The sequence below is a fragment of the Carcharhinus amblyrhynchos genome, chromosome 8 (genome assembly GCF_965287045.1).
Source record: "Carcharhinus amblyrhynchos chromosome 8, sCarAmb.v2.hapA, whole genome shotgun sequence".
Classification (NCBI taxonomy): domain Eukaryota; kingdom Metazoa; phylum Chordata; class Chondrichthyes; order Carcharhiniformes; family Carcharhinidae; genus Carcharhinus; species Carcharhinus amblyrhynchos.
In genome coordinates, this window is record NC_137331.1 from 92909863 (window position 1) to 92931649 (window position 21787).

At 42.3% G+C, this 21787-nt stretch overlaps 1 protein-coding gene across 1 annotated transcript in view; it reads right to left on the bottom strand.

The window, feature by feature from the left end:
- nbeal2 (neurobeachin-like 2) overlaps nt 1-21787 on the bottom strand; it is a 227477-nt gene that overhangs the window by 121615 nt on the left and 84075 nt on the right. Inside the window, exons 4-7 of the mRNA XM_080194499.1 lie at nt 11237-11318; nt 6813-6940; nt 3917-3999; nt 1713-1798 (exon numbers count right to left, since the gene is read on the bottom strand). Coding sequence (XP_080050625.1) covers nt 1713-1798; nt 3917-3999; nt 6813-6940; nt 11237-11318 — 379 coding nt within the window. The remainder of the gene's footprint in view (nt 1-1712; nt 1799-3916; nt 4000-6812; nt 6941-11236; nt 11319-21787) is intronic.

Here is a 21787-nt window from a genome sequence, read left to right on the forward strand (position 1 = left end):
TTCTGTGTCTACCTCTGAGTCTAGGGGTTTACCTAGAGTTTAATCTTGATTGGAGCCACTTGGATGCGGAATCAATTCCTCTTTAGCTGCATCAATTCTTCATTCTTAGGTTAATTTGAAATGCCCTGTCCCGAGGTGTCTTTACCATTTGGCCTGGGTGGTGCATGTTTTGCCTATTTCAGTAGCCTTGTCTGGGGCGGACTCTATGATCACAAGTGCAACATGGATGTGCTCGCTCCTCACTGTATTGTGGAGAGATTTCCGATCTAGTTCTGGAATCTCATGGCCTCTGACTCCAATCATCCTTTCTTAGCAGCAATTGGGAGACGCAAGCATTATCCTCTGGGGACTTGGTTCTGTGGTATGGGGGGGGGTCACCCAAGGCTGAAGATGGCACTGTTTGTGGACCGCTGAAGCTCCTGGGCTCCCTTTTCCCTTGTTTTCGTGGGAAAGGGCCAGCTGTATGGCTTTCTTGAGATCCAGAGTTGATGCAGTCAGTAGCTTTCATTGGGTTGCAATATTATTAATTCCACGTACTAAACCATGCCTAACACTTCCAGAAGTGCTGACCCGTACTCAATGTTCCCCTAATTTCTACAGTCTCATCAAGAATTCACTGACTGGTTCCCCAGGCAGTCTATTTGCTGTGTTAAACAGTGGCATTGCAATATAACAAATGGTTTAGGGCCACAGTGATTCAATACCATATCTACCAAGTCATTAAAAGATTCTGAATCTGGGGCTGCTGGGTAGGTGAAACATTTTATGATGCTGAAAGTTGGAGCCCTACAAGCAGTCAAGAGGATGACTTCTTGCCAGTCATCCCCTTCTATCCCGTTTGCCCAGAAGAAATACCTCATTTCTTGGCATACTGGGGCCACTCTTTCACACCTGCATCATAAGTTTCCAGTTTCTCGAACAGCGGCATTTTCAATATCTCCCTGTCACTGTCATACTGAGTTCGTTGACAGGCAAGGCGGTCTGAAAATTTTCTTGTTCCTCATCAGCAATGTAATGACTCAGGAAGCCCAACTAGAAAGGAACATTGTTTATTACAGAGTGCAAAGTGAAACCACTACCGTAGTGTCCACACATTAGTCCCTGCCTGGGACTACTGTTCAGCAGGCCCAGTCTTGGGCCTGCCTTATAAAAGGCGCAGGTAATGAGTTCCAGCTGGGCAGGCCACTGCTTGTTACCAGGGGAATCAATCAGTGATTCCTCATAGATCCCCCGTGGGGGTTATCACAATTAAAGAAACCATTTTGGCATTTATCATTGTGATGTGAGTTTGGGGATGCAGCTTATGCAAGGAGTAAAAACCAACATGGACTGGGCAAAACATTACAATTTCTGTGTAGCTCAGTGAAGATGCAGATAGGGGGAAAGGGTCTGTAGGATAGTGAGCTTGGAGGTTTGAATGTTTGTAGAAGTAATGACGAAATAAAGGGAGACAAGAAAGTTAAAACAGAGAAAGACTGGCCAACATTCCTTGCTCAATCACTATCTTGCTGTGTATAAAATGACTTCAAAACAATTGATCGACTGTGAAGCATGTTGGGATGTTCAGAAATCTAAATAAGGTGTGAAACACAAGTTCTCCCCTTCTTGAAGATGAGAAGAGACCATGCATCATATAAACTGCATAAAAGAAAAGGCTTTTCAAGATTGCTATAGATTCGAGCTATGGGATCAGTACTCAAGCTTTACCTTACCTTACTCCCACTGATAATGGCTCCATAGAGATATATCAGTCGTAGGTGGATTGTCTTTGGCAAGTTCTGGCTGTTCTTGAAACTTTCTGTGAAGATTGTGAACAAAAACAACAAACATGGATTAGAATAATTCCAGGTGGGTACATTGAACTTGTATGATAAAATCTTCATTGAATCAAGCTCCCTTGCCATACACCCATGGGAGAAATCATCCGTAAAACACCTGTCACTACTGTGAACAATTCATGGCTGCATGTGTACTGGAAATAGGATAGCATAGTTCTTATGTTCTAGTTCTTAAGTTCTTATGTTCTTATACAGTGTGTCACACACAGAATAACATGGTGTGTCACACACAGTGTTTCACACACAAGATAGCTAACAGTGTGATGCACATAATGGGGATGGTTTTGACATTGGTTGTTTGTGTGAAATGGCCATCTATTATATACCTCTTGTACTTTCCACTTTCATTGAGGTCATTATAAATGAGAATTGGGAGGAATGTATAAAAGGTTGACTCATCCGATATCACAAATTTCACCCCATCGCCAAATCTGAATTACTCCATTTTCCCTCGTGTCATATGCTGGAAAGTACATAGCAAGGATAATTTTCAATTCTACTGACAGATGAAAAATGAATGTTAGTGAATCAGCAGTCTCTTTTGAGCCTTTCCTGATGTGCTATTCTGTTGAAGTTCCAGCTCTCTGTAAGCCTGCCTGCAATATATTCCAAGGTCTGTATTATCCTGTTTGGTAGACATTCCCAAGTCTGTGTTATGCTGCACAGATAATCCCAGCCCTTGCACTCATTGCATTCCAAGCTCCCTCTTATTCTGCCCATCTCTAATTGCCCTTGAGAAGGTGATGTTGAGCCACCTCCTTGAACCACTGCAGTCCATCTAGTGTAGTAACACCATGGCTTACTGGACAGCAGAGATCTCTGCACTCCTATATGTTCCACAGAATTAGGATAATGTCCGGCAAGTACCCCAAAGCAATGCAGAATACCATCAGCAGTGTTTTGGCAAGATCCCTCAAATCTGATGTCAAGAATGGTCATCCAACAGCAAGGTCCTCTACCAAGCCAACATTCCCAACATCAAGGGTGTTATTCCCTTCAAACCAGCTCTAGGCAGAATATGCCATTCATATACCTGACACCAGATTCCCAAAACAATTGCTCTTGGAACTCATGGCAGGAGAGTCCCAGGAGGACAACTGAAAAGCTTTGGGAATATCCTCAAGTTCAAACATCCCCTTCAAATTATTGGAGGCCCTAGCTTGTGCCTAACCAAAATGGAGAAGATTCATTTAGGAAAACACTTAATACAGCATAAGGCTTCATTAGGAAGTCACAGAGGTGAAGTTGAAGCATTGGAGAGAGAGCACCAGCCTCCCAAACATTCATCTACCCAACCATCCAACCACCACATACCCAGCATCTGTCAGAGTCTGCAGATTGCACATTGGACTTAAAAGCCATCTCAGAACACATCAAAATGGAGTGAAGTAATTCTAAGGGTCTAAGGAAATTAGGTACTCTACAGTGAGGTTAGGAAGGGAGTTTCATATCTCTGACTTAGGGACAATGAAGGAACAGCGATATGGCTCCTAGTTAGGATGCTCCTAGTTAAGAACATGCAGCTGATGGCGTTCCCACGCATCTGCTGCACTTATCTGCTAGGTGATAGAGACCACCAATTTGGAAAGTGCTGTCTAAGGAGACTTGACAAGTTGGAGGTGTTACCCATTGTTGTCACTGTGTGATTGTGCTAGAGGGAGTGAATGTGTAAGGTGCTGGATGGTATGCCTTTGAAATGGACTGTATTGCCCTGGATGGTGTCAAGCTTGTTGAGTATAATTGGAACTGCAGTCATTCTGGTAGCTGGAGGAGGAGTACTCTATCACACTCCTGATCTGTGCCAGGTGGACAGACTTTGGGGCATCAGCTAGTGAATTACTCATTGCAGAATTCCCAGCCTCTGACCTGTTCTTGTAGTCACAATATTTATATGGCTAGTCCAATCCAGTTTCTGGTCGATGGCATTCCCCATGATGTTAATAGTGGAGGCGGGGTGCGGCGATTGTTAAATTCTCTCTTGTTGCAAATGGTCATTGACTAGCATTTGTGTGGCGTGAATGTTATGCATAACACAATCCCAGCCCTCTGCTACTGTCAGAGTTCCCAGTTTTACTTACCATGGAAGAATGTGTCGAATTCCTGAGGTAAGACAGCTGGTGCAAATTTATATTTACTCATTTCCATGGAACTGATAATCTCTCTGGAACCAAAAAAGATCAGCAGAGTTAGGCTTTTAGCAGGTTCCTTGCTAACAGCTAAACTTTGTAAGCAGATCACCAATTTCATTTTCAGATCTATGGGGAAACCCTGTTGACAACAGAGGGACCAGAAGATCCTGGCACCAGCCAATGATGGGTCACCTTTCCAACTGAAAAATACACAGTGGGCTGCGCAGAAAATGACTTCCCAAGTTCATTAGTTCATAAGATTTGGGGGCACAATTGGGCCATTCGGCTCATCGAGTCATCTTTGCCATTTGATCACGGCTGAAATATTCCTTATCCTCATTTTCCTGCCTTCTTCCCATAATCTTTCAACCCATTATCAAATAAGAATCTGTCTAACTCCTCCTTAAATTTACTCACTGTCTCAGCATCCACCACACTTTGAGATAGTGAATTTCTCAGATTCACAATCCTTTGAGAGAAGTAGTTTCTCCTCAACTCTGTTTTAAATTTACTACCCCTTATTCTAAGACTATGACCTCTTGTCCTAGAATACCCACCAAGGGAAGCATTTGCTCCAAGTCTACCTTATCCATACCTTTCATCATTTTGAATATCTCAATTTGATTTCCCCTCATTCTTCTAAATTCCAGAGAGTATAGGCCTAAATTGTTCAATCTCTCTTCACACGACAAACCCATCATCTCTGGAATCAAATCTAGTGAACCTCCTCTGAGCTGCCCCCAGTGCCACCACATCTTTCCTCATGTAGGGGACCAAAACTGTGCACAATATTCCAGGTGCGGCCTCACCAATGCCTTGCATAGTTGCAACAATACTTCCATAGCTTTATATCCTATTCCTTTAGCTATAAATGCCAACATTCCATTCACTTTCTTTATTATCTGCTGTACCTGCATGCTAGTTTTCTGTGACTCATGAATGAGGACACATAGATCCCTCTGCATTGGAACACCCCAAAGTCTCTCCCTATTTAAATAATAAGTCGCCTTCCCATTTTTGAGTCCAAAATGCATGACCTCATAGTTATCCATGTTAAACTCCATCTGCTACATTTTGGCTCACTCTCCTAACCTGTGCATATCCATTTCTAAAGTTCTTATTTCCTCACTGCAACTTACTGTCCCGCCTATAAGTCTTACTTATTAATTCCCAGGATGTCAGTATCATTAGCACAGTCAGTTTTTACTGAGCAGCTCTGGTTTGATGCAACTGTTGACCCATTTTTGATGAAGAACTTCCTGACATCAGTCATGTTGTGAATCATTGTTTTCCAATCATAAACCTGCATCAGTACTCAGTGAAGGCTGACATTTGAGGGCAGGTTCTTTCTGGGTAACAGCCATTACCCACTCAGATGGGGATGGGAAACAAAAATGCTGCCCTAGCCAGCGCCGCCCACGTCCCATTAAATATATTTTTAAAAAGATGGAGGTGCAAAATCCCATGTAAAGAAGTGTACAGTTTTCCTGCTGTCCTGGACGAAAATTATTCTTCAATGAAATGACAACATGAAAGGGAACCCAAACCTCTGTTATCAATAATAAAAGGATAATAGAAACATAGAAAAAAAATAAGAGCACGAGGAGACTCTTCGGCCCTTCAAGCCTGCTCCGCCACTGATTATGATCATAGTTGATCATCTAACTTAACAGCGTCATCCTTCCTCCCCCCCACCCCATATCCCATAATCAATAGGTGAGGCCAATTAGAGACCAAAAGGAATTTCTTATGGAGGCTGTCTTCTGCCAATGTCATAGTGAAGGTGCAGGCAATAAAAAAATGATGGGACAGAAATAGAAAAGAAGAAATAATTGACAAGTTGATAGTGGTCAAAGTAGAAAATCCACCCATGTCAGGTGGGATGAAGGAAGTAAGACCAGAAATTGAGAAGGCTCTAGTTACAATCTTGCAATGTTCATTATATTTGGGATAATGCCAGGAGCATTGCAAAATATTACCACCCATTTTACAAAAAGGAGAAGCCAATAAATCCAGAAATGACTGATCCAGAAGTCTAATGTTGATGGTGGGAAAACTTTTGGAAAAGTTATTCCAAGAGAAAATTATTGGCACTTGGAAAAAATTAAAGCCAGCACAGATTTGCTTGGTAAGGATTGAGCAGTGCAGTAGTTATGATATATGCAATGGCAATCCTGTAGTGTGGGCTAATAGTCCAGAGAATGGAGTTCAAATTCCACCCCGAGGCTTTGAGAATTAGAACCCTTTTAACAACTTCTTGATATTAAAAAGAAATTATCAACAATTTTGATGACTTTGAATAGATCCTTTTTTAGCATGGCCTATCTGTAATTCTAATCACCTGACAAAGTTGTTGGCCGTAATTATACCGGCATGCCCACCCGAGACTTGTAGGAACCCGCCCAAAGCTAATGGAAAATGCCATTCTGCGAGCCTCCAGGGCAGGCCTGCCAGTGAAATTCTGACCTCAGTTTGATGCAACAAACGATGGCCAACGAATACTGACCTTGATGCCCAGCTTCCAAAAATGAACTACAGGAGCATCATCCAGACTAAGAGAAGAAAATTTTCCAAGACTTGTGGATGAAATGGGAGACACGGATCTTCAAATGAGTTCACCGTGGCACAGGGTGAGAGCAAGGGTGTGCAGGAAAAGGGCCGGGGGCTGGGATGTGTGGAGTGGAATTAGCCTACAGTTTTCTGAACTTGCTTAGGTTTAGGGAATACTCAATGTGGGAAGATCAGTAAGGAGAGCTTGAGAGAAGTTGGTCCTCAAGCTCATGTCCTCAATAATAAGTGGGGCCATTTATTAGGTAATCATTGTGCACCAGTCATGTATACTCACCCTTTCAAATGCCGCCTCCAGATTTGATATGGATCAAACAGGCATTCACAGAGGTGCAGTGCATACATTGTTAATTGCTCAACCTTTGAGGTCTCTGATAAAAACTTCTCCTGTGGTTCCTTCTTTAACTAGAATTGAATGCAAAGTAAAATGAAAAAACTTGTTTGTCAGAAGAAAACAATTACAGCACAATATACATATATTTAAATAACACTTCAGGCCTCGTGGTTAGCACTGCTGCCTCACAGCATCAGAGACACGAGTTCAGTTCTGTTCCAGCCTCTAGTCACTATGTGGAGTTTGGACGTCCTCCCCATGTCTGTGTGGGTTTCCTTCGGGTGCTCTGGTTTCCTTCCACACTCCAAAGATGTGTGTGTTACGTTGATCATGCAAATTTGTCTCTTAGTGTCAGGGGGACTAACAGAGTATATACATAGGGTTACAGGGATAGGGCCTGGGTGGGATTATTGTTGGTGCAGGCTTGATGGGCTGAATGGCTTCCTCCTGCACTCTGAGGATTCTGTGATTGTAATTTTTCATAGTGCTGCTCCAAACACTTTTACAGCAGATACAGCAATGAGTAAGACATAGGGTGGGATTTTATGGTCTTGCTCAAGCTGAACTAGAAATTCCTGCCCAAGGTGAACAGGCTTGCTCTGATTCCGTGGCGGGTGAGGCGGTAGAGAGTAAGCCTCCCTTAACACGGCCCCAACACTCACATGGCACGTCATGGGTTTAATATATGAATAAAGTTCTATTTATTCTATCCCAATTATACGTCTTAAATAGTAATCACAAGACAAAAGCTGGTTATTAAACCCAACAGATCCTGGTGTGCTTGCTCTAACGAGCTTTCTCTCAGCCTTATTCATCTACTCCCATCAACAGATTTTTCTATTCCTTTCTTCCTCAAGTGTTTAGCTTGCATCTCCTCAAATGCATCTATGTTATTTGCATCAAGCACCCTCTATGGTAATGAATTCCACATTCTAGCCACTCCCTGGCTAAAGACATTTCTCCTGAATTTCCTATTAGGTTTCTTAATGATGATCTTATATTTATAGACTGGGCTTTTGGGGCTGCATTCACTGGACAATATGGCAAGAACAGCTGGCAGTACAGCTGGCATGCTGCACAACGATTTTCTAGCCTTGTCCAGCACTTAGAGGAAGAAACAGAAAATTCAGCCCTTAGTCTCTAATTCTGGTCTTGCCTTAAGTGAAAATATTGGGTGGAATTCTCCCCAAAAATTTCTAAATGTTGAATTCACGTAAAAACTGGAGCAAATCCTGCTGGTTTTTAAAGTGTGGATTTCAAAATGAATTTTCCACACTCTGTGCACTGCACAGTGCATGAAAAATTAATAAAGTTTATTTATTTATTAATCAGAAGTAAGGCTTATTAATACCGCAATGAAGTTACTTCCCCTCGTAGTCACATTTTGGCCCCTGTTCGGGTCAATGCACCTAACCTGCACATCTTTCAGACAGTGAGAGGAAACTGGACCACCTGGAATCACACTAAAAATCTGTGGGCAGGGCCTATTCCCGCTGGAGAGGCTGCCAGCAGAGCGCTGAGTGGCCCACTGCGTATGCACCTATCTGTCAGTGCTAAGATCAACACATGAGCAGTGGCCCTGCACTACCAGCCTCCCAATCATTGGCCACCTCGATCGCTGGCCAGCCCCGTGACCCTGCATTACTGCCCCCTGACCCTCCCAATGGCCTGATCGCTGGCCCCACAAACATGTCCGAGCCAGCCTCAACCTCTCCCCTCCGTTCATGACCCGCCCCAATCTCCCCTGCCTCCGGCAGCTCCGATCTTCCGATTCCACCACGCTCCCCTCCCCTCCCCCCCCCCCCCCCACCGCCCCCCGCATCAAACCGGCTGCCCTGACCAACCCCTGAAATCAGCCCTGACCTCTGACAGGCCGATCCACCCCAACGCAATGCCCAGCCCCGATCGCTGGCCACCATCCCTCCGTCACCAATCCCCACTGCAGAGTGGGAGTTGGACCCCCCCATCCTTACTGATCACCCCTCCCCCAGATATCCCACCCCATTATGCCCTGCCCCATTGTGCCCTGCCCCCATGGCATTGCATAATGTTCTCTAGGCAGTGCTAAGGTGCCCCCGGACATTGGCTCTTTGCCCCTTGGGCAGTGCCGGGGGGCTAGGCTGGCACTTCCAAGTTGGCAATGCCCAAGGGGGCTCAACCCATTCAGCCGCTGACCCTCTGGAGGCCTTGGTTGCCCCCCCCATCACTCCACTGGGGTCGGGTCGCCAGCTCCCTGCAATTGGGGGGGCTCTAATAAACCCCAGTGGAGTGAACCACTCCTAATGGTGGGTGGGGGGTGGGGGAGGGGAGTGGGGGTGGTGGCAAGACACTAGCAGGCCCAGAAACTTCAAACCCGGAGCTGCAAATGGGACTTAAAATAAATTCAAGTAAGTATTACCATAATGTATGCAGCTCCACGCCGATTTAAGGCGTGGAGCTGACAGCGCCAGAAATTCGGCTGCCAGAGATTCGCGGAGGCTCTGACGCCCAGCGGGGAGCCAGCAAAATGGCTTCTGCTCGAATCTCCTGGCAGAGAATTACCCCCATCGTCTCTGTGTGTATTGTTTCAAACCCTTTCATAATCTTAAAAATCGTCATCAGATCACTGGAGAAAAGGGAAGAGAATACTCAATCTTTCCTGTCAAACATAACTTCAGCTGTGTCACCATTCTAGTGAATCCTATGTGCATCTTTTCCAGTGCCTCTATATCATTGTAATATGGAGACCAGAATTGTGCACAATTCTCCATCTATGCTTTAACCAAGGTTGTAAACAAGTTTAATATAAATTTTCTGCTTTTAATTCTATTCCCAGTTGGCTAGATGGCTTGTATGTGGCTCAGAAGAATGCCAACAGCACAGGTTTGGTCCTGGAGGTGGTAGACCAGGGACCTGCCTCCTTGTCCTGTCCCTGGGCATGGAAGGAAATGATAAACTATCACTGACAATAATCATCAAGAAAAGCAGCTCAGGACAAAACACCAACAGACAAATATGCTAAGGACTTGCCTTTGGGCAGAGCACACATAAATAGTTAATCTTCCAATGAAATATGCACATATCTCTTTACAAAATCTCATATTCCAATTGCCTGTCCATTGTTCAAGTTTATTAATGTCTTCCTGTATTTTGCTGCAGTCTTCCTCTTTATTAACTATACCCCTGAATTTGGGGTTATCAGCAAATTTTCAGATCCTACTTCCAATTCCCAGTCGAAATTATGAACAACAGTGGATCTTTGTGCAACACTGCTTTTTACTCTTTGCCAAATTAGCTAACCAACTTTTGACTTACGTACTGCTGAAAAAAGAGACATGCTGTCTTCGCTTTTCATCTTCCGTTCATCAGGTCTGATCATAAGATTACCAACAATAAAGAGTATTTTAATAAAGGGAACAACATATCATTCTGCATAAGAAGAGAGTGTTGATTGGTTGTCATGTGGATTCTGATTAGTGAGGTGTTGCCATGGAGAAAGCAGCATGGATTCCAAGCTATTGTGCAAATTCAAACCAGGCAAGATATTGCTATGGGGAATAAACCAGGGAGTGGCTGTCTCTAAAGCAAAGATGCAAGGGAAAGGGTCTTATGTCTGAATACTTGTGGCTTCTAACGTGTCAGTGAGCCACACTGCAAACCTGATTTATAAGCTTAAATTGGTTTTCAGTGAAATTCTTAGTAAATTCAGGATTGTTTAGCAAGTGTTGCCCAGTTGCATCATCACATCTAATTCCTCTTGTCAATGTGTTGGCCAATGAGAGTCAACCTGCCTGATTTGAATTTGAACAAAAGCTTGGCAATTAACAGTTCCCTACTGCATTCTGCGTGGCAATGCCTCTGCAAGTCAAGAATCCACTTGCAAACCAATCGGCACTGTCTTCTTATGCAGGATAAACTGTTGTTCCCTTGACTGTTAGTAATCTTGTGATCTATCCTGATGGGTACAGGACAAAAAGTTTAGGAAATATGTCTCTTTAAATTCAGCAATACTCAAGTTCTGTATGAACAATGGCTATTTAACTTTTAACTCCTAACTCTTGGTTTCTTTTTGCAGCCAGCTTGCTATCCATTTATTAATTTGTCCCTAGACTCTAGGTGTTCCAATATTAGTCATGAGTGAGTAAAACGCAGCATCTTATCGAAGGCCTTTTGAAAATACAAATATATTACATACACGACATTACCCTTTTCTACCCTGTTATTTCTTTAAAAGATTCAATAAGATTGGTGAAGTATGACCTTCCTTTTGGAATGTTTTTGATTTTGGGAGAAATGTCACTGAACGTTCTCCAGGAAGAAGCGGAAGTGAAATAAATCAAGAGATTTATGTTGCCCAATTTAAGTCACAGGAAGGAATAAAGACTTACCTCAGAAGTGCACACAGCCAGCAGATTAACAACCTCTGGGATAAAGGCCGGAGTGACTTTTGCTTCAATATTTTCTAAATTTCTGTGTAAGAGAAAATTGGTCTGATTACTACACATTCAGGATAGGCTTACAGAGATATGAATGAATTACGGATTGCAATCTATCAAGGATTTCAGATGATTTATATCTGGATTAATTCAAAGAAAGTATGCCTAGGTTTTTCTAACTAATTTTAAAGAGGGATTTAAGTTTATCAGAGAAATATTGCTTGATTGGAACTAATAGTAATAGATTAGCAGTTTGAAATGCATCTTAAGAACACAAGAAATAGGAGCAGGAGTAGGCCATCTAGCCCTTCAAGCCATCTTGTCATGTTTAAGTGTTGTTCAATTGCTATAAATTGAGCTAGTTCATTTGTAATAGTTAAACTGTATTGTTAAATAAAGTTTGTTATGATAAAAGCTCCTTAGTTTGTCAGTGGAATGAAACTTCTATCTTCAAATTAATGCCAAAAATAGAAAATTGTTGAGGTCTAGTCTGGGTTCATCGCATATTGGGGTTTCTGATCTGGTATCTGAACAAAAATTGGGGGCTCTTTTCCAGAATGAAAAGCTACAAGAGAGTGGGTGTTGAGGTATTGGTAGTTTTTTCAGTCATTGCATTTGGTTAGTTTAAATATATATATATTTTAAAGTTTATTATTTATTAGTCACAAGTAGGCTTACATTAACACTTCAAAGAAGTTACTGTGAAAATCCTCTAGTCACCACATTCCGGCACCGGTTCGGTACACTGAAGGAGAATTTAGCACGGCCAACGCATCTAACCAGCATGTCTTTTGGACTGTGGGAGGAAACCCATGCAGACACGGGGGGAATGTGCAAACTTCACAACGCCAGTCACCCAAGCCGGGAATTGAACTTGGATCCCTGGTGCTGTGAGGCAGCAATACTAACCACTGTTCCACCATGCCACCCCTAGGGACAGCAGTGAGTGGCTTGAGGAAAAATGGCTCTTTCAGTGGCTAAAGATTTCCTGGGTGTAGAAGTCACCTGGAGTGGTTTACAGAAAGTGATTAAAACAAAGCTTCTGGATTTGGCAAACTAGCTGAAGTTGACCATACTTGAAAGGTTGAGGAAGGCAGAGATCATTTCAGCAATAGCTGAGCATTTAAAATTGCCAGAAGCACTGTATGAATCATTGGAATTGACTAATGTTCATTTACAAATGAAATAGATGCAACAGGAAAAAGAATTAAGTAGCTTGAATTAGAATTAAAAGCACAAGAAAGAAAGGGAGAGAGGAATAACTGCAGTTGAAAAAGAAAGAGATTAGCAATCACAATGGAAAAAGCAAAAGAGATCTTCTGAACTTCAGGAACTAAAAAGGAAACATGAACTTCAAATGGTGGAACAACAAAAGGTTAAAATTGTGAGATTAGCAGCAAAAATGGCAGATGATTTTGAATTTGTTCATAAATCATGGTTTGGTTTTTGAATATCCCTTGATCCCTTCAGCCCCAAGAGCTACATCTAATTTCTTCTTGAAATCAGAAAATGTTTTGGCTTCAACTACTTTCTGCGGTAGTGAATTCCACATATTCACCACCTTCTGGGTGAAAAAATTTCTCCTCACCTCTGTTCTAAAAGGCTTACCCCTTATCCTCAAACTGTGACACCTAGTTCTGGACTCCCCTACCATCAGGAACATTCTTTTTGAATCTACCCTGTCTAACCCTGTTAGAATTTTATAAGTTTCTATGAGATCCCCTCTCACTCTTCTAAACTCCAGTGAATGTAATTCTAATTGACTTAGTCTTTCCTCATATGACAGACCTGCCATCCTAGGAATCAGCCTGTAAACCTTCACTGTACTCCCTCTGTAGCAAGGACTTCCTTCCTCAGATAACAACACAAAAACTGCAGATAATACCTGAGGTGTGACCTCACCAACACCTTATACAATTGCAGTAAAACATCCCGATACTTAAATCTCTCGCTATGAAGGCCAGGATACTATTTGCCAAATCATTTATATATAATGTGAACAGTTGGGGGCCCTAGCAAAAATCCCTGTGGAACTCCACTTGTCGCTGACTGCCAATGAGAAAAAGAACCATTTATGCTATCCTATCTGCTAACCAGCTTTTTATCCATCTCAAGACATTGTCTGCAATCCCATTGTGCTTTAACTTTACATAGTAGTCTGTTATGTGAGACCTTGTTGGAAGCCTTCTGAAAGTCTACATAAACTAGGTAGCACAGTAGCACAGTGGTTAGCACTGCTACTTCACAGCTCCAGGGACCTGGGTTCGATTCCCAGCTTGGGCCACTGTCCGTGTGGAGTTTGCACGTTCTCCTTGAGTCTGCATGGGTTTCCTCCGGGTGCTCCAGTTTTCTCCCACAGTCCAAAGATGTGTGGGTTAGATTGATTGACCATGCTAAAAACTGCTCCTCAGATTTGTGAGATGCGTAGATTAGCGGGTAAATATGTAAGGATACGGGAGTAGGACCTGGCGGGGATTGTGGTTGATGCACACTCAATAGGCCAAATGGCCTCCTTCTGTACTGTAGGATTTCTATGAAACGACATCCATTGGTTCTCCTTGGTCAATTCTACTAGATAAATCCTCAAAGAATTCCAATAGATTCATCAAGCATGATTTCCCTTTTATAAATCCATTCTGACTTTGTCTGCTTATATCACTGTCTTCCAAATGCTGAGTTATGAAATCCTTGATAACGGACCCCAGCTACTTCCCCAGTACCAACATCAGGCTCACTGGTATACAGTTCCCCGTTTTTTCTCTACCTTTTGAATAATTTAAATTAGATACCCTTCAATCTGTAGGAATCAGTCCAGAATCCAAAGAGTTTTGGAAAATAACTACCAATATATCTACTATTTCCAGAGCCACTTCCATACATAATCTGGGATGAAGATTATAAGTACCTGGAGATTTATTCACCTTCAATCCCATCAATTACCCCAAAATCATTTCTCTTCTAATGCTGATTTCCTTCAGGTCCTCACTAAAACTTGTTTTTTCTCAGAACTTCTGGCACATTATTCATGTCTTGCTTCGTGAAGACTGAAGCAAAGTACAAATTTAATTCCTTGGCCATTTCTTTATTCCCTGTTATGGATTCTTCCGTTTCTGACTGTAAGGGGCCTACTTTCATTTTTGTCAATCCTTTTCTTTTTACATACCTATAGAAACACTGACAGTCAATTTTTATATTTCCACTAGCTCACTTTCATACTCCATTTTTCCCTTCATCCTTGGTCCTCCTTCGTTAAATTTTAAACTGCTCCCAATCCTCAGGCCTATTGCATTTTCTTGCCAATTTTCCTTGCATCTGATGCTATCTCTAATTTCCCTTGTAAGCCGTGGTTTGGTCACAATTCACTTCACATTCTTGCGCCAAACAGGAATAAACAACTTCTGGAGCACACCTATTTGCTCTTTAAATGCCTGCCGTTGTTTGCCTACTGTCTTTCCTTTCAGTAATATTTCCCAGTCCATCATGGCTACTTTATGCCTCATGCCATCACAGTTACCTTTATTGAGATTCAAGACCCTAGTCTCAGATCAACTACATCATTAACTACCTTGACAAAGAATTCAACCATATTATGGTCACTTGTCACCAAGGGTTCTCTCAAAACTAGATTGCCAACTAGTCCTTTCTCATTGCACAACATACAGTCTAAGATGGCCTGCTACCTTGTTGATTCCTCTGAATTATTATTGAGTTACCTCGTGGAAGAAAAGCAAAATGACCTGAAAGAATTAATACAGTCTCATAGAACGATATGTGGGAATAAACTGGGAAATACTAAAGGAATTGTGCAAAATGTAGATGGAGAAAATGCTGTTCCAATTAAGCAACACCCGTATAGACTTACTCCACTTAATCAAATTGACACAGGTTCAGAAAGAGAAGCTGACACTGCTCAGTCTGAGATGAAGCAGTTGAAAGTCTCGATCAAATATTCCAAAGGGGCGATGGATACTTACACATCCCAGTTAATGAAGACATAAGAACATAAGAAATAGGAGCAGGAGTAGGCCATCTAGCCCTTCGAGCCTGCCCCGCCATTCAATAAGATCATGGCTGATCTGTCGTGTCTCAGTTCCACATTCCTGCCCTCTCCCCATAACCCTTAATCCCCTCTCTTATCAAAAACCCATCAACCCGCGTCTTAAAAATATTTAGCGAGGTAGCCTCCACCACTTCAACGGGCAGAGAATTCCAGAAATTCACCACCCTTTGAGTGAAGAAGTTCTTCCTCAACTCCGTTCTAAACCGCCCCCCCTTTATCTTGAGGCTGTGCCCCCTAGTCCTACTGTCCTTTCTGAGCGGGAAGAGTCTCTCCACCTCTATCCTATCCATCCCATTCGTCATCTTATATGTCTCAATGAAATCTCCCCTCATTCTTCTAAACTCTAATGAGTACAAGCCTAGTTTATTCAGCCTCTCCTCATAGCTCAACCCCCTCAACTCCGGCATCAGCCTAGTAAACCTCCTCTGCACTCCCTCCAAGGCCAAAATATCCTTGCGTAAGTACGGCGCCCAAAACTGCACACAGTACTCCAGCTGCGGCCTCACCAATGCCCTATACAGCCACAGCAAGACCTCCCTACTTTTATATTCAATCCCCCTCGCTATGAAGGCCAGCATCCCCCCATTTGCCTTCCTGACCACCTGCTGCATCTGCAAGCTGGGTTTTTGCGACTCATGCACAAGGACCCCGAGGTCCCTCTGCGCTGTCGCCTGCTGCAGTTTTTCGCCACGTAAGTAATAATCCTTCCTACCATTATTCCTACCAAAGTGGACCACCTTGCACTTGCCAACATTAAATTCCATTTGCCAGTTCCTGGCCCATTCGCCCAGCCTATCTAAATCCTTCTGCAGACTCTCCACACCCTCCGCGCAATTTGCCGTTCCACCAATCTTGGTGTCATCAGCAAATTTCGACACCATGAATGGAGGCAAATGAGTTCATGTGAAATTAGTGCAGGGAGAGGAGAACCAGTCACTGGATGATTGTGAGAATAAGGAAAGTGAGCAGGTGCAGAGACAGTTGCAAGAAAAGTTGATTGATTTGAAGCCTGTTCCTGAGGTTGTTAAAATTAACTGAGCATAAACTGCAGGACTGTCGACAGTAGCTTGTCATCTATGAGAAGAAAAATATCAGTCAGCCAGCAGTCATGCGTAATCTCAAGATGGAGATTCAGGAGCAGAAGCATTGTCCTACCATAGACAAAAGAAAATGACAACGATCTGAAGTAAGACTGTTTGATGAAACTATACATTCCAAATTAACTGCTGAGATAATGAATCTATACAGCTTGCACAGACATGGACACCCAGTGAAACAGTACTGTTCATAGCTGATGTTCAAGTTCATCCATGATGGTTTCTACAACAGCATGGCTGCCACAATGATCGCTAAAACAATAAATATAATAATTCCTGACACCAAAGAAGTCAAACTGCTAAATAACTTCACCAAAGGATATGAAGAAAATAATGATGAAGATCCAGAACAAATAAAGGAGTTAATAAACTACATTGGAACAGAAATATATACTTTTACTTTCACAATCCGAGATTGTCCAGGTTACTTCCTCAAGGTAGTTTCCTGGGGGAGAGAAGAATATGTAAGAAGGCTACCTAACCATTTCAGAATTGAGGATTGTATTGTAATTGAAAATCTAATAGTGCAAACCGGGGATACAGGAAAAGAAATGTAAACTGAAGCTAAAAATTGGAGACTCTGGAAAGACTTAGTGTACCATTTTGCAACAGAAGGAAGAGTTGGACTACCTGACAGATGAATAAGGCCAGTTAACAAGACAGGGATAAAATGACCCCTTCTGGATGGCCCAGGACACACACATGCAAATTTGAGAAAGTGTGGAAAGGACGGTTTCTCTGTGACAAAGTCTGTGAGCAGCTCAACATTCTTGGAAAAAACATTACTTCAGTTTGACATTTTCATGACTCTGAAAATCAAAAGAATTGGTTGGATTCAGCGAAGGAAATTAAAAAGCAAATCTGAAGTGGTTTGTGCCAGTTTGCATTCAACGTAAAGTTTTACCGTCTAGATCCTTTTGTTTATTTAAGTTCTCCTGGGATTTCAGACCAGGTATGTGGAATCACGTGGCTAATGGGAAGAACTAAGCTTGCAGGAAAGTTTCATTTTCATTTTAAAATCCAGGGGAGCTGGTGCAAGAAAAAAGTGTCTTTCTGTTTTTCTTTCACTCTTCCCAGGGGCTTTCTGAAAGCTTCAAGAATGTTAACCTAAGTCAAAGCAAGTATGCCTCCATTTTGCTAAGTAATTTTCAATTTTAAATAGGCGTGTGAATCTATAAGTGAAATATTGTTGAGTGGAACTAATATTGATAGGTTACAGTTAAGAATTGTATCTTGTCTTGTATTGTGCAGTTGTTAAAGATTAAGCTAATTCATTTGTTATAGTTAAACTGTGCTGTTAAAGAAAGTTTGTTTTGACAAAATCTCCCTACGTTGTCAGTAGAACCATACCTAGAATGAAAAATCCTATCTTCACATTAATACCAAAAATAGAATATTGTTAGGTCTAGCCTGGCTTCACAATATACCATGAGGTTTCTGTTCATTTAATAGTTCTATAGTTGTACATTAGCTAGATTCATTACAGTGGCACGTGACACAGTGGTTAGTACTGCTGCCTCATAGCACCAGGGACCCGGATTCGATTCCCGACTTGGGTCACTATCTGCTGGAGTTTGCATATTCTTCCCATGTCTGCGTGTATTTCCTCTGGGTGCTCCAGTTTCTCCCCACTGTCCAAAGATGTGTGGGTTAGGTGAATTGGTCACGCTAAATTCTCCCTCAGTGTACCCAAACAGGCGCCGGAGTGTGGCGACTAGGTGATTTTTTTCACAGTAACTTCACTTCATTGTGAATGTAAGCCTACTTGTGAGACTAATAAATAAACTTTTAAGGATTCCTGATGAACATTTTCTGATGGGAAAGAAAAGTGCCTGCCAGTGCCTGTTCATCTAAGATAGTGAGCCTTCAGGAACCAGTACCATTAGTGGAATGCCACAAATATGACCTGTTTTGTGGGCAGAGTCTAACTCAGGCAATCAGCATCGACAATTACAGAAAAGGTGAGTGAAAATTGTTTTAGGTAAAATTCACTTGCATTGAAATTCCCCTAATCTTCTGCTCTGGCTGGGCTGGTTCCACCAAGTTTGTACTCATAACTGACAGAAACAAGTGGAAACTCGACCCCAACGCATCTAATGCCCTGAAAGGGTTTGATGAAATAATGGAGAGTGAGCTTTATTGTGCGTCTAACTGTACAATATCTGACATAGAAATAAACGATTGGTGGGACATTGCACCGAGAACTTTACTGTGTATCGAACCAGCATCCAAGAAAAAGGAAAAACTGATAATGCTGGAAAAGAAAGAAGGGGAAACAGAAAAAGAGGGAGAAGAGGAAGAACTTTGGTGATTGCCGGAAGTGGGGCTAAGTGCCTGTGTGTTGGGGAACGATAGTCAGATCAATTTCAGCAAATCATCCCTAACAGTCATGAAACTTGACAGCCATTTGATGTCACGCTGGCAGAATGCTAATCAAAATATATTTCCAACAAGCGACTGGGGGAAATACCCCCTGCAGAACATTAAAAACTGAACAGTTAAATCAGGGAGCAAAGGAACAAGATCAGTGAGAAGCAAAAGACTGGAGGAGAAAAAAGGCAGCTTTATCAGTTACAGAAGAGTACAGCCCTTCTTTTGACACATGGTTCTGACAGGTTTCGATGAACTTTTGTCATCTGCAAATGTCCCTTTCCTGTGCCCCTCCCCCAACCAGGATTCAGGCAGTAACTTGACAATGAGGATCCTTTCTCTTTCCTTCTGTCCAGGGTAGGAGCTGGGAGGGATTATGATGAGATGACTAATTAGCCGCGCTATGACGGCAGATTTCCTTTGATGTAATTCAACCTTTGTACACTCAAAAAGGCTAGTCAGCAGCCTGACTTTGAAAATGTGGTTTTTGTGGAGACATCTTGTACCTTTAAGTGCAGTAAACACTTTGCACGTTTGCAGTTATTGCCCAAGTGCAGGATGTTACTGACATCAGATTGCCCAATATACAATATAGACGCACATCAATCAAACAGACTGATTTCCTCACCAGAGACACATGCCACAGAAATTTTAGGTCATGACTGTCTCCAACAAGAGTGAGCCTAACCACCTCTTTTATTGAAAAGCATTGTCATTTCCGAACAACCCACCTTCAGCATCTAGACATTTGTATTGACCAGAAGTTCAACTGGACAGTCATCTGAAATCCATTGAGCTCAATAAACCTGATAATTTCTGAAATGGCACTAGAAATCTGTCAGATTGTTGTAAAAACCCAGCAGGATCACTCATATCCTTCACGAAAGGCAGCCTGGTGCCCTTAGCTGGTTTGGGTCTACACAGCAATAGCACCAATGCAGTTGACACATAATGACCTTTAAAGTAACCTCATAAAACGTTTCCAACATTTCCATCACCACCTCTTCAGGGCAATAAGCAAACAAGCAATTAACTCCAGCTTTACTGAAGTCATCCATGTTTCAAGAACAAATTTTAAAATTCACGTAACTTTGATGCTGCTTTTCCCCCTCAACAATGCACTTTTCATTTTAACATTTACTGAATTTAGCGAAAAGCCAGGAACTAAAGTATGGGCTGATAACAGTAAATAAAATGAAAGAAGAGAGAAAGGAAAGAGAAAGAAAGAGAGTTAATGCAGAAACAATTGCCGGGACTTTACCACCTCGCTCAGGTGAGGTTTGTAAAATCCCGCCCAAGGCCAATGGGGAATGCTGTTGTGCAAGCCTCGGAGCGGGTATGGCAGTAAAATTCCAGCCTATGTCAAGAAAGTAAGATTAGATTGGATTGGCCCATGAAGCAAAAGGAGATTATGGGGTCTGCCAACAGAGGACAGGTAAATATAATTAGGAAAGTTTGTTTATAAGGAAGGTAAACACTGATACAGACTGGTTGACCAAAATGGCCTGTTTCTGTGTTGTAACTTCTATATATTTCCAATTAGCAATGGACAAAATGAAGGATAATTTTTGTCGAGGATTTAGAGGGGTTGCAGGAGACCCGTGGCACTGTATTGTAACAAATGCCTTCAGGAGACAGGGAACAGAGAGAATAGAAAAAGGAAACAAAAGTTTTAAAATATAGGCCCCAACTCATTGGAAGCTATCCGAAGATGGATAAAAGAACAAAGGAACAAAGAATGAAGAATAATACCGTACAGGAACAGGCCCTTTGGCCCACCAAGCCTGCGCTGATACATGGTTTCTATCCCACTGTTCACCTCCCGTTCATGTGTCTATCAAGGTACGCCTTAGACATTGCTAATGTGCCTGCTTCCACCACTTCCACTGACAATACATTCCAGGCACTCATCACACACTGTGTAAAAAACTTTCCCCGCACATCTCCCCTAAACTTACTAAATTTCATTCTAAACTTCTGCTCTCTTGTAGTCGAGAAAAGGCCTCTGACTATCCACTGTATCTATGACTCTATCAGGTCGCCCATCAGCTTCCATCTTTCCAGTGAAAACAAGCCGAGTTTACTGAACCTCTCCTCATACCTAAAACCCTCCAGACCAGGCAATATCCTGATAAACGTTCTTTGCACCCTTTCCAAAGCATTCACATCCTTCTGGTAATGTGGCAACCAGAACTCCTCACAACATTCCAAATGGGACCTAACTAAAGTTTTGACCATCGTAGTATAACTTCCTGTTTTTAATCAAATAGAGTATCCTTCTGTGATAACCATCACAAAGTCCATGGGGAATCACTGACTGACATCCCTGTGGGGCTCATTGTATATGATTTTCCCTGGTAACAGGCAGTGGCCTGCCCAGCTGGAATTCATTACCTGAGCCTTTTGTAAGGCAGGCCCACGACTGGGCCTGCTGAACTGTAGTCCCAGGCAGGGACTAGTGTGTGTATATTACGGTAGTGGTTTTACTTTGCATTCTGTAATAAACTATGTTCCTTTCCAGTTGGGCTTCCTGGGTTATTACACTTTAAAAATGCCTCCCTGCAATGTCCATATAGAAAATGAGGTGATATCTCATCAGGCCTGCCCTTCTTGGTTTATCTTTCTTGTTGACATTCAATATGATGGGCTACGCTTTTGTTTTAAACTACAAATACTCCACTGATGACCCACACTGTGACTGTGACCATTTACATCTAACACTGAAGCACTGTCTTAAAATTACCATGAAAATCTTATCCATGTCTTTATTGCACCAGTCACATCCAAACTCAACTCCCACGTATCTCGTCCTGCACAAAGTCCCATTTTCCTGTTGTTTCTACTGTTGTATTCACCAGTTCTCCATCTACCAAAATTATTCTCCCCATTTATAAATCCTTCATTCCATTCGAACATTCTCCAGCTCTATGCTCCAATAGACTCTTCTGACTTAGACCTCAAGTGCACACTTCCTCC